The 22270-nt window shown below is 48.9% G+C and overlaps 4 protein-coding genes across 4 annotated transcripts in view; 1 reads left to right on the forward strand and 3 right to left on the reverse strand.

Annotated features, from left to right (window-relative positions):
* The window catches only part of LOC101761120 (BAG family molecular chaperone regulator 4), a gene marked incomplete in the record, with an annotated part of 3293 nt that extends 541 nt beyond the window's left edge, over positions 1–2752 (forward strand). The window contains 3 exon segments of the mRNA XM_012846566.3: positions 621–883; positions 972–1118; positions 2264–2752. Of these exon segments, the coding sequence (XP_012702020.1) occupies positions 621–883; positions 972–1118; positions 2264–2461 (608 nt within the window).
* An 88-nt stretch (positions 2753–2840) lies between these two features.
* Positions 2841–5300, reverse strand: LOC101760717 (ammonium transporter 2 member 3-like). The gene is given in 4 exon segments (XM_004970394.2): positions 2841–3614; positions 4108–4343; positions 4345–4388; positions 4647–5300. Coding segments are annotated over 4 exon segments (1491 nt in total). The 3' UTR covers positions 2841–3057.
* A 2973-nt stretch (positions 5301–8273) lies between these two features.
* On the reverse strand, positions 8274–10131 carry LOC101761507 (ammonium transporter 2 member 2). Its single transcript, XM_004970396.2, has 3 exons — positions 9481–10131; positions 9093–9378; positions 8274–8999 (listed from the first exon to the last, which is right to left on the reverse strand). The coding sequence occupies exons 1-3, from the start codon at positions 10129–10131 to the stop codon at positions 8443–8445; spliced, it is 1494 nt and encodes a 497-aa protein (XP_004970453.1). The 3' UTR covers positions 8274–8442.
* An 864-nt stretch (positions 10132–10995) lies between these two features.
* On the reverse strand, positions 10996–13557 carry LOC101761907 (probable phytol kinase 2, chloroplastic). The gene is made up of 6 exons (XM_004970397.4): positions 13161–13557; positions 12166–12233; positions 11961–12092; positions 11726–11841; positions 11390–11504; positions 10996–11315 (listed from the first exon to the last, which is right to left on the reverse strand). Exons 1-6 carry the CDS (start codon positions 13494–13496, stop codon positions 11138–11140), a joined length of 945 nt encoding a protein of 314 aa, XP_004970454.1. The 5' UTR covers positions 13497–13557; the 3' UTR covers positions 10996–11137.
* Between the last annotated feature and the right edge of the window lie 8713 nt (positions 13558–22270).

A 22270-nucleotide genomic window follows, 5' to 3' on the forward strand; every position in this document is an offset into this window, starting at 1 on the left:
TTATTCGGTTCGTTCTCCAGCGATTGATTTAGATGACTTCATAAGTAGGCCAGTCTAGATGAAGAGCAGAGAGGTCTGAAATATTCATATTCATATTAATATCAAAAGTGCTTGTGTACTTGATGAATTGATCATGACCTGCTCCGGTAACATTATGAGTAACTGTTACAAGTTACCTTTTCGTACCAATCCTTTTGAGGTTTGATGATCTATCTCTGTGTTCCCTACTTCTTATATGCTGTACTAGCTAGCCTGAGCCTTGTTGTTCACCACTAGGTTCACAAATAATAGGGCTTAACTGTTACGTTAATAGCTACTCGTTAGCTGTGAATCTGTGATGATCAAATCAATAGACAGGCGTTGGCTTATATCCTCATGGGCAATAGGACAAACCATTACATCGCCTAGGGGCTAGGGCAGTCGTGTATATCTGAGCTCTTTACCAGCTTGAGTGGCATTAATTTTGGCAGTCAATCATATACAATTTTGCTTTTGAAAGAAGTTGAATTATTATCCCTGAATAACATTTAAACCTGTTTAAATGATTGTTGCTTCTGCATTGGTTGCTTGAAGGTGCTGAATTACTATATCATAGTAAGCACATTCTAACTTTTATGAAGGTGAGTTGAAGAGAATCCTTGTTCAGACTACTGGCGTGGAACCTGAGAGGCAGAGGCTCTTCTTCCGTGGCAAAGAGAAGAGTGATAGTGAGTTCCTGCACGCAGCAGGTGTCAAGGATGGTGCAAAATTGCTTCTGCTTGAGAAGCCTGCTCCTGCCACCATGGAGCAGAAGCCTGAGCCAGTGTTTATGGATGAGAGCATGATGAAGGCATGTGAGGCTGTTGCTTGTGTCAGAGCTGAAGTGGATAAGCTCTCTGCTAAGGTGGAGGAACATTCCTTCTGATTTGTTGAAACAATAATGTCTCGTATGCTTTCTGGTGCTGATGCAGCGATGCTGTTCTTCTTTATAGGTGTGTGACTTAGAGAAGAGCGTGCTTGGAGGGAGAAAGGTTGACGATAAAGAATTTGTTGTCTTGACGGAGCTGCTTATGATGCAGCTTCTGAAACTTGATGGCATTGAAGCTGAAGGAGAAGCAAGGGCGCAGAGGAAGGCTGAGGTAGACAACTAAACACTTCCTGTTGTTATTTTCACGCGTGCTACATGTTTGATGAGAATGCGTCACTAGGGCTGAAACATTTTAATGCAATGCTCTCAAGATTAGATTATATTTATTCATGTACATGATATGACCTTATCTTACAGTCATTTTTCTTCCTTTTTTTCTGGCTGAAGTAGAAATCGTAATAGTATCTTCTCTTATATTCATACAAGGTGCGCTAGAGGACTCCCCAGTACCAGTTGTTAGTTCCTGAAGTAATGGATGAGTGGCATATGTATGTATCCTATTCCTAGGAATGAGGACTGCATAAAGCCTCAAACGATTAACCTTGCATCTAGTGGTGATCACTGTTATCTGTGAACCTTGAAAATCTATGTCAAGCATTTGACTTTTCTATCCTGTAGATTTTCTAACCTGCAGTATGGTTTCAGGAGTAATGGTGGCTACTAGTTTGAACAGGCCTTCTGATGACTAGTTTTTTGCGTAGTGAAGCAGTGAACTAGATATGTTTGCCCACTTTCCCTATAGACAGTGTATTGACTTTTCTAGTTCATAAATCTTCATGGTCTATTTTGCTAGTTTGACCTTATCTGTTGGCCCCTCGTGGAAAAGGACTATTAATTACAAAGAACATGGGACTAGCTGGCTGCTTCGTCCTAACTTTTGGTTCTACACCAGCTTTGTTGCTTAAGAGCAAACAGACCCTTGATATGATCTTATATAAATCCTCAGGTTATTCCAATTATGACCAAGTATCCAACATTAACTTCAAAATTGTGCAAGCATAAAGAAGTTAGATTATAGCCTGTGCAATCTCCTCTCATACCTGCTATTTTTCTGGTTTAACCTATACTGAATAACATAGAGGAAAATGTTAATTCATCTAATGCATTATGCATTTTGAAGCATAATCTAGTATTGCTCGGAGTTATTTTTGGAACTTTCATTAGCACAAGTTGTTGGTTGAGTATGCCATATGGTTATCAGGTTGTATGCATGTGTATAACTTTTTGTCAATCTATGGTTATGAATTTAGTGTTGATCTCTACGGAAAAAAAAACCCATATCATTTCAGTCAATAAAATACATTCTCATGGAAATGATAGCAGTTGCCTGATATAGCTTTGTGTTCGTCATCTCAGGTGCGCCGTGTTCAGTCCATCGTGGAGACCTTGGACAAGCTGAAAGCTAGAAATGCTAACCCCTTTAGCGATCACAACAAAGCTGTTTCAGTGACGACGCAGTGGGAGACGTTTGAGAATGGCATGGGCAGCTTGAGTGCTCCCCCACCACGTGTTTCTTCGACCCAAGTCAACACTGACTGGGAGCAGTTCGACTAGGCTCAGATGAAGCTATCAATGTATCATGGACCTTGTGAGATCACTATGGACATTCCTTTGCAGGCAGCAAGGTGTTGTGTATATGCACCACGTTTGATGCCTTCTGCTGTTCCCACTGCCTGTGAATGCTACCAAATGATACCGTGTGAAATGCATCGCTCATTCGAGGCTTGTATTTCAATCTGCACCCACTGTCATGGTTGGTTTCTGCATCCTTTGGAGCACTAGCTCATCCGTGTATGAGTTTGTATCATATACATGCTGTTTTTTTTGTTCAGAAGACTGATCGTAGCTTCCCCTGGATTTAGCCCAAAGCAAAGATAAGAGTAACCATTGTTTGGTCGTCCAATGCTACCAGTACGAAGTGGATTTAGCAGAGCTTACGAGCCTGGCCAAATCTTAATACGATAGTGTAAAAAATATCTATTAACAAAGAATAAACTGTGAAAGTCTTGTTTATGTTACATTTAGTTATCCTTCAAATTTTATATTCTTCGACAAAATGATCTCCAGTTTAGCAGAGCAATACGGAGCACCATGGCTTTACAGCAGCAAAACATGCCCCTTCTGCTAATCCGCTACCTTGGAGTGTGCTGCTACAACTGAATGGTGACACCTCTGGCTCCCATGCCGGCCAGCCGGTGGTCCACCGTCTCCTCCCGGCCGCCGTTACCCCACGCGCCGGTCCTCGCCGCTTCATTGCGTGTCACGTCGAACCTCTCGCCGTCGCCCCAAAGCGCGTAGGCCTCCTCCCCGTGCGCGTCGTCGTCGCCGATCCTGAGCTGGTCGTCGGGCATGCGCAGCGGCACGAAGAGGCCGACGCCCAGGAGGATGCCCGTGGTGACCACGACGTTCCAGGCGACGACGAAGAGCGCGCCGCCGAGCTGCTTGCCCACCTGCGCGACGCCGCCGCCGTAGAATGCGCCGCGCGCGCCCGGGACGTGGGAGTGGAGCGCCATGAGGTCCGGTGTCGCGAGGAGGCCCGTGAGGACGCCGCCCAGGAGCCCCGCGACGGCGTGCGTGTGGAAGACGGCGAGGGTGTCGTCCACCTTCTGGAGCAGGGCGGACCTCTTGTGGAGGATCATCATGGTGAACCACGGCACGCTCCCGGCGCAGACGCCCATCAGTATGGCCGACCATGTGTGCACCGGTCCTGCGTACATGTGTGCCGTGCAAATTAATTCAAGTTTGTAAATTCCAAATTCTTATAGTTACTAAAAAAATGTAGAGGAGGTAACCAATTCAACTAGAAGCTCCTAGCACATAATTTAAATTTTGGCCACTCTTTTTTCTCACTTAATTTAGATACCACTACGTTGCATGTACTCCCTCCGTATAGGAAAAGGAGGTCGTTTTAGACAGCGACACGGTCTCCAAAGCATTACTTTGACTCCTTATTTTTATAAAAATATTTATCAAAAAGTGATATATGTATATTTTTATGAAAGTATTTTTCAAGACAAATCTATTTATATGGCTTTCACATTTCCAAACTCAACAACTTAAAAGTTATTCATAATTTATATTCCCAATGTTTGACCCAAACCTTGTCCAAAACGACTTCCTTTTCCTATACGGAGGGAGTAATTTACAATGCACTTCTCCAGACCAGGTGGATCACGATTCGAGCAAAAGAATTATGTTACCTGCACCGGCGGTGACGCAGACAAGCCCGGTCATCATGCCCTGCACGGCGCCGATCACCGAGGGCTTGCCGAAGAAGATGACGTCGAGGCAGGTCCAGGTCAGGAGGCTCGTCGCGGCACTGACATTGGTGTTGAGCACGGCCACAGACGCTGTGATGTTGGGGGCGTACGGCGCGCCACCGTTGAACCCGGCCCATCCCAGCCACAGCAGCCCGCCGCCGGCAATCATGAGCAGGATTCGGCGCGAACCTCTCCCTGTCACTCTTCAGTCTCGGGCCCACCTGTCAGCAGTTCGATCAAATCGCACATCGCTTGGTTAAGTTCATTGTCCTACAAAGTACCAAGAGAAATTTCAATTCATCGCTGATCAACACTTGGCTAGGATGCGACAGTCTACCGCTGACTGCATGCTCCCGCGTACGGGATCACCTACTCCAGTCCCGACTAACGACCAAACCACACGGCAAGATCTTACGAAATCCCGATGACCGGAACTGCATTTTGCCACGCCGGCCGTGAGACCGTAGACACGTACGTACCCAGTAGGCGGCGGTGAAGCCGGCGACGCCGGAGGAGAGGTGGACGACGTATCCGCCGGAGTAGTCGATGACGCCCCAGTGGTAGAGGAATCCGCCGCCCCAGAGGCTGAAGGCGCAGATGGTGTAGGAGAGGAGGAGCCACAGCGGCGTGAACGCCATCCACGCCCTGATGTTCATGCGCCCGAGGAGCGAGCCGGCGAGCAGCACCAGCGTGATGGCGGCGAGCTCGAACTCGAACAGCACGAGCGACGCCTCCGGGTAGTATGGAGGCTCGGTGCGCGGCGCCACGAGCGCCCCGCCCGTGCCGCGGCGCACCGTGGCCGGGAACGACGCGCGCGCGACGAGGAAGCCCTCCGCCAGCGCCGGGCCGGCCTTCCCCCAGAACGGGAGCAGCCGGTCGCCGAACGCCATGCGGAAGCCGAGGAGCACCCAGACGATGAGCGTGGACGCGTACGCGTACAGCGCCATGAATGCGGAGTTGACGGCCCACTTCTTCTTCACGATGCTGACGTAGAGCACGACGAGCCCCGGCATGGACTGGAGGCCCACGAACGTGGCCGCCACCAGCTGCCACGCGTTGTCGCCCTTGTTCAGCCACGCCGGCACCGCCGGGAGGTCGGGCGCGTAGGGGCCTGGCTGAGGAGGCGTGCCCATTTCCGGTCGCCGGAGCACGGTGTACAGCCGATGAAATTCCACGGCGAACCGCGGCGTGACGCTGGTGTGCACCGCGACGCGGCTCCTCGCCGGCGTGGTTTAATAGATGTACGCGACGCCCGTGACCGGTGGTTGGTGAAATTTTCTGGGGAAAAGTACGTGAGCCGCATAAGCCACCGGCAGGCCGGTGGGAACCGGGGGCTTCCGGCCGGTCAATCAGGGAAGCCCAAGTGAACTGTACTTTTAGGGTGCGTTTGGTTGCGAGGACGAAGTGGGACGGGACGGGACGATCCCACTTCGTCCCGCGTTCGGTTGGAGGACAAGTGGGACGGGGACATCCCTACCGAGGAATATACCGCGAAGATCCGGGACGTCCCCGTCCGGGAAAAACGAGCAGACGGGGGCATCCCACTTCGCCCCCGTCATGCGCCGTTTGCGCGGGCGAGCTTCGGGCGAGCGCGGCCGGCGCGGGCGGACCCGCCGCCGGCGCGGGCGGGCGCGCCTGGCGCGGGAGGGAGCTCCGCCGCCGCGGCCGGCGCGGCCGAGCGCGCCCGGCGCGGGCGGGAGCTCCGCCGCGGGCGAGCACGGCCGGCCCCTGAGATTCGGCGGTTAGTATGACAGGTGGGCTCCACGAACGGTGTTAACAGAATGAGAAAACGGTGCTCGTCCCGTCTATTGCAATCTCTCCAACCAAACAAAAAATTAGGACGTACCCATCCCATTCAACCAAACATGAAATGGGATCATCCCATCCCGAAAAACTGGGACGGGACCGTCCCGTTCTACATTGTCTCCCAACCAAACGCACCCTTAGCTTCCGTGTCCGTTTTCTCTTCTCCATGAGTTTTTTGCTCCTGATTTCCTCAAAATTTCCTGACGTTGTCGATAACTCAGGAGGCAGAGAATCCTGTTTTCCACAATGTCAATTTGTTACGGTCCTCTTCTTCCAGTAGGCCTGGTTCTTGTTGCGTCCATTCTCTTTTGTTTAAAACTGAAGGATTCTGTGTTACTGAATTTCTTAGCAATTTAGTATTTTTAGAATTTAATAATGAACTTTTGAAACTTCCCTTTAGAACATAGATATATTTAGAGTGTTATTCCAAGTTAATTTTTTCCAATTTTAACTATTTTTTATAGAAAATATGTTGATATCTATAATAAACCAAAAGAATGCAATAGAAAGACATGTTTTATGATGAGTCTAATAAAAACCATTTGATGTTGCTGATATTGGTATATTTATCTATGGGTGGGTCTACCGCTAACCCGGGTATTCCTGTGTCCACAATCACCCAGGTGTGGAAAACACCCTGTTTTGAAGAAAAAAAATCCAGGTGTTACAAATACTTCTGTCACCTGAAAATTATGACCCTAGGATCCTAATCAAACGATGTAGAAAAAAACAATTAAACTGAGCACATAGTAAACAAACTGATGCAGAAAAGAGAAGAAAAAAATGCAAAAGGCAAAATTTATAAACTTAAACAAATTTTTCTATAGTCATCCAAATAACAAATTATTTCTAAATGTGAGAATCCCCTCAAATGCAAATGTACAAATCAGATTTCAAAATAAAAAAAAATTTCAAAATAAAAAAAATGCAACTCATTTACATGACAAGATTAAACAAATTACAGGCACTAAAGCACTGTAAATTAATGAAATTCAAACTGTAAATGCTAAAACACATTACATTCTGGCAGAGGTGCTGTCACCTGGAAAATAAATGCTAGCAAAAACAACATAGAAACAACTATGTTGAGCACATAGTAAACAAATTGATGCAGAAAAGAGAAGAAAATTAACCTGCAAAAGGTAAAATTAACAACTTAACAATTTTTTACTAGTCAGTCAGATAACAAATTATTTCTAACTGTGAGAAAACCCTCGAATGCAAAAATTCCAATCAGATTTCAAAATATGCAATTTACACAGATTTAAAATTACACAATATATAAATTGAAATTACAATAATAATGTCACCGTAAATTACTTACTAATTACTAATATAGTGTAAAAGAATGCTACTGTATATGGAAGCGCACGCAGAGTCCTATTGAAAGCAGGACTGTCGCTCTCTTGCTCAGATGCCCGATGCTGTCAGATGCCTGCCTGCCCTGCTCAGATGCTTTGCAGCTGCTTTGGCCTGGTTGGAGCGCTGCTTCGCAGCTGCTATGTGCTCGGCAGAGAGCGGCGCAGCTGCAGCGGCAGCAGCAGGAGTGATGGAAAGAAGCTAGTCCCTCTACCACCTTGATCTACCCGTAGGGTACAGCATATGGATGGCCCCTGAACATTCAGGAACGGCGCCACATGGATCCAGCAGTGTGATCTACCCAGAGATGGACTGAGGGGGTGTTTGGATACACCTCCCAAAGTACTTTACGTATCTATCACATCGAATGTTTGATATTAATTAAGAGTATTAAACATAGACTATTTATAAAATCTATTGCACAAATGAAGTTTAATTCGCCAGACGAATCTATTAAGTCTAATTAGTTCATAATTGTCATTGACAATATGCTGCTACAGTAAACATGTGCTAATCATGGATTAATTAGGCTCAATAGATTCGTCTCGCGAATTAGTATATGGGTTCTGCAATTAGTTCTATAATTAGCTAATGTTTAGTCCTTCTAATTAGCATCCGAACATTCGATGTGACACTTCTAATCCTTCTAATTAGCATCCGAACATCTAGCATCTCGGATCAAACATCCTTAAGAAACCGGGACGATATCCTTCCAAGCAGCAGGAGGCAGCGCGCAGCAGCAGCATCTGACGGGAAAGCCAAGGAGCACCACAGATTGTCAGATCGGATGGTACAAAATTCAAGTGACGGGAGCTCATGAATCACCCGAGCAACGTATAGCTTTTCCCTTATCTATACATTTGGTACTACTTAGAAAAATTTGAGTTAGCACAAAATATTGATAAAATTAACGAGCACTGCGCCATAAAGGATGAAGGACATCGACCATTATAAATATTCAAAGTTCAGTTCATTCTAAACAAACTAATCTGATCAACTTGAAAATAAAGTACGACGGCGTACATCTGCTAAGACTGAACATCAAAGAAACAAGCAAGGCGAAGATCTCAGAAAGCCCAGGGCCAACGGTCAGTCAAGCAACGAGAAGAGCTACAGCTGAATGGTGACGCCTCTGGCACCCATGCTAGTCAGCCGCTGCTCCACCGTGTCCTCCCTCGCGGCGCCGGAGGCACCGCCGGTCCTGGTCGTCTCCGGGCGCGTCACATCGAACTTCTCGCCGTCGCCCCATAGCGCGTAGGCCTCCTCGCCGTGCGCCGCGTCGTCGCCGATCATGAGCTGGTCGTCGGGCATGCGGAGCGGGATGAAGAGGCCGATGCACAGGAGGATGGCGCTGGTGACCACCAGGTTCCAGACGGTGATGAAGAGCGCGCCGCCGAGCTGCTTGCCGATCTGCACGACGCCGCCGCCGTAGAAGACGCCGCGCGCGCCCGGGATGGGGGAGTCGAGGGCGCAGAGCTCCGGGGTCGCCAGGAGCCCCGTGAGGACGCCACCGAGCACGCCCGCGACGGCGTGGGTGTGGAACACGGCCAGGGTGTCGTCGACCTTCATGAGGAGGGAGGATTTCTTGTGCAGGATCATCATGGTGAACCACGGGATGCTCCCGGCCGACATGCCCATCAGTATCGCCGACCACGTATGCACCAGCCCTGCGCCATCAAAGGCAACGTCATATCATATGCATGTTGCCAAAACAGAGCACGGGGGTGATGGTTTGGAGTGGTGAAAGCGCATGATGTTACCTGCGCCGGGCGTGATGCAGACAAGCCCGGTCATCATGCCCTGCACGGCGCCGATCACCGAGGGCTTGCCGAAGAAGATGACGTCGAGGCAGGTCCAGGTCAGGAGGCTCGTCGCGGCGCTGACGTTGGTGTTGAGCACGGCCACGGACGCTGTGACGTTGGGTGCGTACGGCGCGCCGCCGTTGAATCCTGCCCAGCCCAGCCACAGCAGACCACCGCCGGCGATCATGAGTAGGATGTTGTTCGGCGAGAACCTGTCCCTGTCACTCTTCAGTCTTGGCCCCACCTGTCAGGATCATGTTGTGAGCTGGTACTCAATACTGATAGTTATGTTATGTAGTGGGAGTGTAGGACGCAGCAAGTGTTCTGTGTGCACGAGTTTAGTTACCCAATAGGCGGCGGTGAATCCTGCAATGCCGGAGGAGAGGTGGATGACGTATCCGCCGGAGTAATCGATGACGCCCCACTGGTAGAGAAATCCGCCGCCCCAGAGGCTGAACGCGCCGACGGTGTAGGAGAAGAGCAGCCACAGCGGCGTGAAGGCCATCCACGCCTTGATGTTCATGCGGCCGAGGAGCGAGCCGGCGAGCAGCACCAGCGTGATGGCCGCGAACTCGAACTCGAACAGCACCAGCGACGCCTCCGCGTAGTACGGCTCGGTGCGCGGCGTCTCCAGGACGCCGCCGCGGCCATAGTGCGCCGTGGCCGGGAACACGGCGCGGCGGACAAGGAAGTCCTGCGTGAGCGCCGGGCCGGCCTTGGCCCAGAACGGGAGCAGGCGCTCGCCGAACGCCATGCGGAAGCCGACGAGCACCCAGACGATGAGCGTGGACGCGTACGCGTACAGCGCCATGAAGGCGGAGTTGACGGCCCACTTCTTCTTCACGATGCTGCCGTAGAGCACGACGAGCCCCGGCATGGACTGGAGGCCCACGAACGTGGCCGCCACCAGCTGCCACGCGTTGTCGCCCTTGTTCAGCCACGCCGGCACCGCCGGGAGGTCCGCCATGTACGGCCCCGGCTCCGGCGGCGACGCCATTCTCGTGGACGCGAAGTGCATTGGCTCTGCTTGTTGGAGCAAAAGCTTTGCAAGGGGTACGTGAACAATGGTGAGCGAAGTGGGCGTTTAATAGCGCTCGGTCCCTAGCTGAGATGGTGATTTCTGGGGTAATCTAGTGCCGGTTGGGTTTGATTACGCTTGGGCCAGAGCTCGTGAGACGTGACGCGCGCTTGAACCGATGACGACGTCTGGTGGGGACGAGATGTGGGGAACAGTAGCCGGTTTACGGGTCAAACCGGGCAGCTCTGAACTCTGAATATTGGTGCCATGGAAGATGCAATTGGAACATTCTGTATATTCCCAGTTCAAAGATCCTCGAAATGGAGACCTTTTTTTGTGTGTTAGGGTGAGCATGAAGAAACAGCCAGGGATTGGATCGCAGCCGCCACCCATTGCTACCAGCATGTCACCATCATAGTTTTGTAACCACAACTTGGATTATGCGAAGCATATCTGGCACACAGATGTATGCTGTGCCGAAATCCAAGGATCGAATTCTCAATAGGGTAATGATTTGATCCATGATCCAACAGAAATGCGCAAATGAAAGTCCCAACGGGCCAACATGGAGTTGATAAGAAGTGATTAGGCACGCTCGGTACCAGCCAGCTTACAGAAATGCTGGGAGGCATGTCTACCTCTGGTACGGCATTCCTGGATTAACAACCTACCAACTTGATTTAAACTTCTCTGAGTTATCAGAATATAAGGGAACTGATATCTTGCAGTAGAAAGAGCCTGTCAGCTGTCACTAGGATAACAAAACCCTAGCTTCCTCGATCAGAGAAACTGATGGTAGTTGAACAGATCCAGTGCATCGCTTGGGTATAGGATCAGGAGATATTAAGACATGTAATGCTGGTTAATAAACGGGAAATATATTCATTATTCTCAAGGTACAATTCTCACAATTTACACTTGTTTGTAATCTTTTACATGTTAGAACAGACAGAAAAACATCTTCCCTGCCCTTAGAGGCTAAACATCAGAAAATGAGGCTACCAACTAGGAATGATGTTAAGGGAACCGTCAAATTGTCATCCAGTTCTGTGCTGATTGGGTGTGATTCAACAAGTGCAGCAGCAATAGACACCACAAGGAAGCCTAACGCCATGTACCATGTTTCCTCAATAAAACCAAAAGTGTGGAAGTAATGCATGTACCTGAACAACATGAAACTGAATGATTCTAAAAGAAGCAGATGCAATCGAGAATTCAGTAATTCATCAGACATTACCCAACTGAAGCCAGAAAACCAGCGACCGCCATTGCTATGCTTCCAGCATATGATTTATTGGGGTTGTATGGAAGCTTCTCTTTACCTAGATGTCTCCCCACTACATCAGCTATACCTGGGAATGCATAGACAGGAGTAATTAATTAATATTCATGTTTGCAGTATGAAGCCATTTATAATATGCAGAAATAGGAATTTTTTCTTTTATCAAGAAATAAAAGGAGCAAATTAGTGTCGTACAGTTTCCAACAACTATGTGAAGGACTACCAAACTATGCTGCAAATGAAAGGTTTATTCTAGGATTGAAAGTGCCAAATGCAGATCTACGAACATACCATCCCCAGCACATAAGTTGCAGACAAGTGCTATAGCAATTGGTGAGCTTCTCCATAATACAGAAGTGGCAAAAGTTATAGTGGTAGCATAATACAGTGGGCCCTTGAGAAGTTCCCTGCGTTCAAGAGAACATTTCAGTTACTAGAGGGCCACGACTTGAAGTATCAACATACGAAGGACAGGTCTGAGAAAAATCCGTATCAAATGACCAACTATGTGTATTTGTAACTGAACCTGTAATCTCCAGAGCGGCTCATTGATTTAACCATAGCTTCATTTTTCATTAGTCCAATCCCCAGTAGAAACATCCGTATAATATTAACCCCTGGTGCTAGTGCAGCAAGGAAAGGAGCATATGTTCCAGAGCTGTGTGGAATGTCAGAATATGAACACTAGAATGATGATATAAAATAACTTGGGCATCTGAGGATGTTATTACCTGAAAAGAGGCCAAAACAGCAAGAACACCAGCCCAACACTTATATGAACAAGTTTCCTGCTGAGTTTCTGCACAAAAGTAAAATGCATTTTTCATTACATACTGCGCTTTGAGTCAGCCTGGAATAGTTGAAAAACAGGGTGCACTGCGGCATAAGTCCAAAAGGTTCACAAAGCTTTGTTTTTTGGTAACAACACAATGTTTTTTCCACTCTTTCTAAATGTATTTAATGATAGCCGCTGAACTCTCGCACATTTAGTAACTGAAAATAAATACTTAAACTCATCATTCAGCACTAAGCAATATCTTTTTACCAAAGGTTATTTGTGTGGGATTTGACTACGAGTTCATCACCAATTTCACCTAAAAATATCCTATCTCACAGTAACAACCAAACAGATACTTCTGAAAGGCACAGCTAATATTTAGCACTTGGCAGCGCAGAGCTCCTGTCCTGTGTCACCTGAACAATAAGTTTACTGCAAATCTGCAATACCTCATTGCAGTGATACTCAACTTATGTAAAAGCAAGAAAAAATAAATGACTCACTCCATTCACTGTGACCAAAATTGCACTTTCGAAAAGCATAATTCACAGTTCACAACTCATTCTGGAATCTGGAGTTACAACCGAGTGAAGCACTGGCCTCCTTCAGTACTGGTCACAGAAGATTCTGACGCGAGTACGGAGCACCGTAGTATTTCAGTGGACTGACAGTGATGATGATTGATGCGATACTCACGGCTTCTGTAACTTCAGCAGCAACGAGCCCACGAACCATTGTGTAGTTTGAACATGCAAATTGTACTTCAAACGAGCACAGTTCACAGGAAATTAACGTAATGCAGTAGTGGCTTCCTTACTGTTAGTACTACTCACTGGAAACTCCGACGCTATTACTATCAAGCACACACGCATAGAACATCTCCAGCGGTCCCACCAATAATCGGCGAAGATAGGCGCAGAAGGGAGGGCTCACACGAAGGTCGCTTACCTCCTCGAAGACGCCGCGCTTGGCGAGCTCCTCGTAGAATTTGAGGAGCGCGAGGGCGACGCCCGCTGTGACGGCCGCTGACCCTAGGTCGTGGGCCAAGCCGCTGCCGGCCTCCAGCGAGATCGCCGCGGCCATGGTGGGCCTCCGGGTCAGCTCCGCAGCGAAACGGCTACGGCTGCGGCTGCGGCCGAGGAAGCAGAGTGAGCGAGGCGCGGAGGCGGCGCCCGCGACCGCGGCGGGGGCGGTGGGCGAGGGCGAGGAGGGTCTGGAGTAGAGGAGGGGAGCGTGGGGAGGGGATGAGGGCAGCGGCGAGACCTGGGCACCGAGACTGAGCATCCCGCCCGGCCCTCGTGTCTCTTTCCGACGAGTGACTACGATTAGAATTCTCGATGGATACTTGGAGTTATGCAGTTCGCCCGCGGACGCCGCCGAACTCCAGGTCCATCAGTCCATGGTGCGGTGGAAAATGCTGCAGCCAGAGACCACGAGTTAGGGGGTGTTTGTTTGTTAGTTCCTCCTAAAATTTCTATCACATCAAATGTTTAGATACTAATTAGAAGTATTAAATATAGACTAATTACAAAATCAATTGCACAGATGAAGACTAATTTGCGAGACGAATCTATTAAGCCTAATTATTTCATGATTTGACAATGTGATGCTACAGTAAACATGTGCTAATGATGGATTAATTAGGCTTAATAGATTCATCTCGTGAATTAGCCTCCATCTGTGTAATTAGTTTTATAATTAGCTCATATTTAATCCTCCTAATTAGCCTTCGAATATTCGATGTGACATAAATTTTAGAAGATCCTAAAGATCCAAACACCCCCTGTCAAAATGTACGGAAAATAAGCACTTTTTTTTGCCTTGTTGATAGAATTTCAAAACATATAAACACGCAAGCACAATTTGAATTGGAATTCGAATTCTCAGCTGTCAGCTCGTTCTGGGTTGAAATGTGTTCAGCTTACTTCGGAGTTGAAAACAAAGGCCTCAACGCCATGCCTGGCTGCCCGACTTTTTTTTTATTTTGACCCTTTTCGTGAAAAAATTTTACAAATAGGCTCCTGACGAAACCAATTCCGAAAATAGACCCTTAGCTTGGCGCCAGGATGGCTGGCGCTAAGGTATAACGTCATGGCGCCAAGGTCCCCCACCGCGCCTCCGACGTGGCGCCGGCCCCCTGACGTGGCGCTGAGGCTTGGCGTCAAGATCTATGGCGCCCAGCCTTGGCGCCAGCCTCCCTGGCGCCAAGCCTTGGTGCCAAGGCTCGGTGCCAACCTCCCTGGCACCAAGCCTTTTATCTTAACGCTCGGCTCCTTCCTTTTGCGCGGTTTGATTTCGCATCTATTCGCATCTCAGCAACCCGCGCCGGCTCCCTCGAAGTCCGCCGCTGCAGGCGCCCTCGCCGCCCGGCGGCCGCCCGTACCCGCCCGGACGGAGCCGCCACGCCCTTCCTGGCGCCCCGCCGCGCGCCGCCCGGCCGTCCCGACCAGCGCCCCGTCGCGCGCCCGCCCGGCGCCAGGAGGCGACCCGCCGCGCGCCGCCGCGCGCCGCCGCATGCCGCCCCGGCCCGCCCCATCGCGCGCCGCCCCGCCAAGCGCCCCGCCGCGCCGCGCCCAGGCCCGCGCGGCCCGAGCCGCGCCGCCCCGCCCCGCTGGTGCCCCTGGCCGGGCCCCATCGCCCGCCGTGGCCTTAGGCCGGTGTAACAACTCTACCTAAATTAAGTGTTTTAACTCTAAACCAGTGAGAAATCCCTAAGTCCAGAAGTGAAATAACCTTTATAAGCCTAAGAAGCTCTCTTTTGGAGTTTGTTTTTAAAGCTTGAAATTTTATATACAAACTTAGGTTTCTGCCCAAATAAGAGTTTTAAAACTTTTAGATTCCAACAACTTTTGTTAAAAGCACCTTGTCTAATTCGGAGTGGAAGGGAGTCAAAAACAGCAACCCAAGCCGACCTTCCTAAAGGACCCTGAAAATTTCTTAAGTCCTGGAATTCGAGTTTCCTCCATCTTGGCAAAGCTTTCATCTCCCGTTTTCCTATCTGAGCTCGAGTCAGAGCCTTAATAGAAGTTGTAGTACCTCAAAAGTGTTCCAGCCTTGTTACTCTGACCCAGATCCAAATCGAGCCTGATCTTGTTCAAAATCCCGGTCAAAGTGAGGTAAACCAGTCAACTCACCCCGGATGCTTAAAAATCCTAAGTCTAGAATTCCAGATTTTTGGCTAACTTTGGCGTGAAATATCTTTGAATCATTTCACAATCTAAACCGACACCTTAAACAAAGTTTGAAGAACTACCAGAGTTGAACAAGTTTGTTTAAGGGAGTTTCGGGTGTTGTGCTGAGAGATTCGGAGAAGGATCGCTCCAAAGCTGGTCCGGCTTGCTGCCCGAAGGGAGCCTCGACGCCCGCGCGCCCGAGCATGTTCGCTCGCGCGCCGCGCGCCGCGTGGCCGCCGGCCACCAGCAGCTCGCCGTCGCCCTATCACCAGCGCGACAGCGACCGGACGAGAGCCACGGCGCCCAACCCGCGCCCGCGACAGGACGGAGCGAGCGCAGGGCTAGCCAATCGCCGCCGAAGACCACCCGGAGCTCCGCCTCCTCTGCCCAATGGCGTCGTCGGCCAATGGCCGCCTCGCCCGAGCACTCGCCGCTTCCGGCCTTATCCTTTCCCCACCAGAGCCCCGCCTCGACCCTCCGCGCCACCCCGGCCCTATAAAAGGGGACCCCCTCACCGGCAATGCCACCTCTTGCCACCGCCCGCACCTGTGCCGCCGCTTTCTCCCTGCGCCGCCGCTAAGCTTCCGTGGAGCTCACCCCTTGCGTCACCCCCCACACTCCGGCGACTTCGCCGCCACCCGCAAGCCGCTCCTTCCAACACACCAGCCGCCCGCTCCTTCGTGCGGTACTAGAGCTTGCTTGTGTCCACCAGAAGCACCGCCGCCGCCGGACCACCGTCGAAGTCTCGCCGCCACCCAAGCCTTCATGCGTACAACCTTTCCGCCCCAGCCTGCTCCTGCTCGGCCCCAAGGCTTCACCGGTAGACCTGGAGGTAAGCTACTTAACCTCCCTGTCTTTCCGTCTCGCCCGACCCCTGTCCTTTTTCGGTTCGTCCGACCCCTTTCTGTTCGGTTCGTCCGACCCCTTTCCGTTCGGTTCGCCCGACCCCTTTTCTTTTTGTCTCGCCCGACCCCTTTTTCTCTTCGTCTCGCCCGACCCCTGTCCTTTTCTGTTTGCCGACCCTTTCTCCGCCTCGCCCGAGGGCTCGGTTGTAATTCTTTTTCTTTGACCCGAGGGTATCGGTGAAATGTTTTCGGGGATTCCTCTGTGTTGAGTCTGAGGACCTCGGTACGGTTTTCCTTAAACCTGAGGGTCAAACCCTAAGTTTTCCCCAATCCGACCCTATCATCTTGCTCTCCACCTACAGAAGTTGAACTCCCCCACCTTCTCTGTAGCTTTGCTACAAGCGTCCGTGTTAAAACATGAGTGTGTTGAAATAAACATCTAAAATGTTTAACCCTGCATTGCATTTCCGTGTAGAGCTGAATCTCGCTGACGGGACGTACGAGCTTCATCCAGCACCGGAAGAAGACCCCGCCGAGGAACAGCTGTATCCCGGCGAAGGAGAGCCCGAACCAGCGCAAGACCCCGAGGACCCGCAAGCTTTTTCTGAAGGCAAGCCCCAGTGCATGAATCCCCTGTTTTACTTTCATGTCACTTATGGATTACTTGATTGCGCATTTACGTTTTGAGGAGTTGTAATGGAACCTTAGATGCATAACTTAGTACCTTGATTTGAATACTAGCTGCTAAGGCCGGATAGTTGCATTGCTTAATAGGTTTCGATAAAAGTCGAGTGATTTCCGGTCACTCGCGAGTTATAGGAGTTGAATGTTTCAGTCTTGTCGAAACTATAAGGACGACGGACGGGGCCAGGCTTGTGTTCGATGCTTGGTGGATTGCCCCGTCTGTCTAAATGAAAATGAACTAAGGTCGAAACGTGTTGGCGTTCGTGATCAAGTGATTGAAAGTACTAACCTCATACCTATTATGGGATAGGGAAGCCTAGTACCTGATTGAACTGGGGCGTGGCATACCTTCCAGCTGTCCTTGGAACGTCGTTCCCATGGTGCATCATGTGGGTGCAAGTGCGGTCACAGTGCAGCATTAGGTCGGGACTGTGGAGCATTGCATGCCAAAGGAAGTTGGCCCTGACACGTGCCTAAGGGATCGATAGGGACGGCTGACAAATGAAGCGACCCTTCGTGGTGCGCAGATGTCGTGAGATTAGGTTTGCCATGCATGGTTAATAAATTTGAATCGATTCGTCTGCCTCTCACAGTTTGGGACTACTTGATCGCTATTCTGCACTGAGTAAAGATGGAACATGATGATGATTTTAATCTTGATGTTTGTTAAATAATTGTTTGGAAACTATGTTTGTTTAGTATAAGTTGCTAATCTAGAATGGATAAAGCACATAGAACATGAGCTAAAAGGTTGAAAGTAAGGACTAACTTTAGACGCTCTTGGCAAGAAAACCCCAGAGCCAGAAAGCCTTGCATGTTTAAGTCTCGGTCGCGTCCTTCCGACGGGTCAGTCTTGCTGAGTACTAGTTGCTCAGCCTTGTTGTGGCTAATCTTTTTCAGGTAATGTCAGTAGCTTGGGAGTTGGTACCACTTGGCCGACCCAGCTTCCTCCAGGCTGGACCGTCAAGTGGGATCCTTCCTCGGACGACGAAGGAAGGAATTTATGATGTCATGATCGGCTCCGTCATGATATCTTGTATCGACGTTTAAGCTTCCGCTAGTTTTCATTTGATCTCGGACCATGCAAAAATTTCGGTTTGAATTTCCAAAAACTCTGATGTAATAAATTGTTGAACTATGTTGTCAGTATGGAATGTTGTAATCTCTGTGCTACTCACCTTCACGTGAGCGATGCTTCTCGATCCTGTTTACGTGGTTTATCGGAGGAAATCCGACGGTCGACCAAGTTGACTTGCTTAAAGTGCATAATTGCATGTCAGGCGACTTCAATGCATTTTGGTTAGGTTAATTTGGGCGGTTCCGCCACAGCCGGCCGCCCCCACCCTGTGCCCGCTCCTGGCCGGGCAGGCCGCCTCCCGTCCTGTTCCTGCTCCCACCACGACCGAAGGTAATTAGTTGTAGTATAATTTAGATAGATAGGTTTAGATAAAATAGTTATATTGATAAATTAGAATAGTTAGGTAGAATTGTTAGATAAAATAGGTAGATAGATAAATTGACAGATAGATAGAATTGTTAGATATGAAAACTAATATAATTTTGTAGGTTTTTACATAGTAAACTAGTTATTACGATATTTAGTTAAGTAGTTGTATAGTTAAGTACATATGTACATATTAGGTGACATAGTTAATATTAGGTGACATAGCTAGTTAGTATAGGTGACATAGTTAGTTAGTTGTACTTAGTAGTTAGTAATCAATTGATACGATCTGATTTCATACTAGACTTAGAATGTTTGATTTATTATGGACTAAATGAATTGTGCGTCGTTATATTGATATGATGGAGAACGTAGTGAGCATATATCACGGAGGCACCGTGGAAAGGGATGAATATGGATGTGTTAAGTTTGTTGGCATGTAGTGCGAGGTTGTCATATTTGATGAGAAACCCTCGTTTAGTGAGTTGCTTGCAAGGGCTCGGGAGGAGTTACATTGTCATGAAGATGATGAAATCACAGTCGAGGGTATACTTCACCTAGGTTCCCCTCTCAACATTCAAAGGAAAATGGTCCCAATTCGGTGTGCAGGTGCAGGCCAGTGGGAAAAATATGTGAGGACGGTTATGAATGGTCATTCCCCAAGTGTTGAAGTGGTTGTTCATCGGGTGAGAGTTGATCCAAATCCTCGTCGGTTTTCCCGACCAATGGGTCAACGGGCACACTTCGATCCTCCCGTCCCAGAACCTGTTATGGACGTGGATGTTGCACCTACTATTCCCGATGTTGAATCTGCCCCTAATGAAGTAGTTGGACATGGTTGTCGGATTGTTAATGATGTGGCGGACTCTCCTAATGAGTTCCTTTTCACTCAGAATGATCCGAGTGTCTTACCGGTTTCTATTGTTGAGAGATAATCCATTCGTTCCATCAAGTTATTCTTTACTCATATTTGTACTTGATGGCGTAGGAGATATTCCAGAAAATGTGGATGTGCCTCTAGTTGATGCGCAAGTGCAATGTGGAGATGGATTGCGTAACTCTAATAGTGTTGAAATTTTGAATGATGAAGATGCATACGAGATGGGAGTAGATCTTGATTCTGATGATGATCGTCCTGTTGGAGAGATGACAGAGAGTGATATTGAGATGTTCAGGTGTATCTTCCCTGGACGTCGTGATCCGATAGTTCACGAGTTTAGCGATCTTACTCTTTCCGATTAGGCGTTTGCAGAAGGACGTGATGATGAGCTCCTAGAAGCTCCTGAAGCTAGTCCTAGTATGGTTATTGAGGAGGGAAGGGTATTTAAGGACCTTTCTGCATTGAAGAGATGGTTGCAAGCTTTTGCAGTGATACGGAAGAGATCGTACAAAGTGTTGCATTCATATGCGGAGCGCCCTTACACAGTTGTGTGTGACAAGGAACGGTGTCCATGGAGGGTTTGTGCAAGGAAGCAAAATATCACCGGGAAGTGGAAGATCACAAAAGTTGTCGGTCCACACAATTGTGCTGACCATGAGCTTACAGTGAGACATCCCCAGCTAACATCTACCCTCATTGCGAAGCGGTTGATGGGAATATTGAAGGAACAATCCAACATGAAAGTGAGAACAATTATCAGAACTGTTGAGGAGATTTATGGAGGTTATGTGATAACTTATGGTAAAGCTTGGAGGGCTAAGCAGCGAGCGTGAAGGATGATTTATGGGGATTGGGAGTCTGGGTACGAGCAGCTGCTAGTGCTTTTTAATGCAATTAAAGCGGTGAATCCAGGCATGCATTATGAGTATATCCCAAAGCCAAATGCTTGGAAGGATGGGAGGCAGATATTCGAGCGTGTGTTCTGGTGCTTCCCTCAGTCCGTGGAAGCCTTTAGGCACTGTCGTCCTGTTTTCTCTATTGATGGTACGTTTTTAATTGGCAAATACAGGGGCACACTTCTTATAGCCATATCTTGTGACGCGAACAATATGTTGGTTCCTTTGGCATTTGCATTGGTTGAGAGGGAGAACAATGACAGTTGGGGATGGTTCTTAAGACTAGTCCGGATACATGTGGTTGGTCTTGGCAGGGAGGTTGGCATCATATCCGATAGGCATCAGGGCATACTTCATGCGGTGCAAGAGCATATAGAGGGCTATGCACCTTTGCATCATCGTTGGTGCACTCAACACCTTGCGGAGAACCTTCTTCGGAAGGATGGTGTGAAGGATAACTTTGATCTGTTTCAAGTTGCTACTCGTCAGCTTGAGGACTATTACTTTCAGCGCAAATTGGAACAGGTAAGGACCGCAACAAATGCAGAAGGTAGACAATGGCTCGCTGGTTTGATGAGAGATTTGGATAAGTGGACTAGATCTCGTGACGCCGGTGGTTGGAGGTACGAGTTTCAGTGAAGTAACATGGCCGGGTCATTCAATAAGTTATTATTGGGGATACGTGGTATGCCTGTGAACGCAATCGTTGAATTCACCTTCTACAGGCTTGTAGCGTGGTTCAGTGAAAGACACGCAAAAGCAGAAGCGTTGATTGCTGGGGAGAGATGGGCTGAAAAACCAAAGAGACATCTCATCATTGCAAATGAAAGAGCTTCCACACATGAGGTGCAATGTTTTGATCTCGGCTCAGGGACTTATCAGGTCGAGCATAGGGGCGGTACAACGTCCGACGGCGAGATCCGAGAGTCGAGGATACATGTGGTAGTCCTCCGAGATTTCAAGTGCACTTGTGGTAGGCCAAGGCAGTACCACTTCGTATGTTCTCATTTGGTAGCAGCAGCTAGGCATCGCAATTTTGATATCGAGAGCATGATACCTCATGAGTTCAGCGTACACACGCTTGTGCGGACATGGAGCCCCCGCTTCATGCCTTTCCGGGATCCTAGAGAGTGGCCTTCATATGATGGGCCAAAATATGTTGCGGATCCAGCTTACCATTGGAACAAACGTGGAACAAGGAAGCGGATGAGGCATAACATGACTATGGATCAGGTATCCGGAAGAACGAGGCGTGGTAGAGCAACACCTTTTCTTGCTAATCCAGAACAGAACGAGTGCGGCAAGTGCGGTAGATTGGGCCATAATTCACGCACTTGCCGTTGGCAGATTAGTGAGGTGCGACTAGTAGCTCTTTTCGTTACTTCATATTTATTTTATTCATGGAGGTTATGTTTCTACATCTCTATATACATGATTCATTGTTTACTAATCTTATTTGTTTTTGTCTTTTTGTAGGATGGCGCACTTCCACCTTCTAGACCAGGCGTACGACCAGACCCACCGAGGTCGTCTCATAGCGGAAGGGCAGGTAATAATCTACAATTCATGATTCAAGCATTGGAAGCGTCCACGTCTTGTTTTCTAAGAAATGTCTGACTCGGTTTGTTTGCATGCTGGTCCTTCCGCTCCTTCGTTCTAGAGCCCATGATGGGTTTTTGGTGCTGCAGTACGACGACCGCTACACTCCTTTGCTAGAGATGGCGGGCCTAGATGTCATCTCGTATCAGGTTCGTCGTGGGATGCCCAAGTTCAACTCAGCGGCTATAACTGCGTTGGTTGATAGGTACTACTTTATTTCTATTTCCTCCGTTCATATTCAATTTATTATGTCCTTACTTATGTTAACAAGTAATATTCCTGCAAAATGTAGGTGGCGGCCCGAGACTCACAGCTTTCACCTGCTGTTCGGAGATATGACAGTGACCCTACAGGACTGTCAGAAGATGCTGGGTCTGTTGATTCGCGGGTGGGCAGTGACTGGACCGTGCGTCGCAGAGGGTTGGAGAGCACGAGTGGCAGCCTTCCTTGGGCGAGAGGTTGACGAGCAGGGGACTCGCACATCTGGAGTCCTAATCTCCTGGCTGCGGGAACACTTCGGCCAGTGCCCCCAGGACG

The sequence above is a fragment of the Setaria italica genome, chromosome V (genome assembly GCF_000263155.2).
Source record: "Setaria italica strain Yugu1 chromosome V, Setaria_italica_v2.0, whole genome shotgun sequence".
In the NCBI taxonomy this organism is placed as follows: Eukaryota; Viridiplantae; Streptophyta; class Magnoliopsida; order Poales; family Poaceae; genus Setaria; species Setaria italica.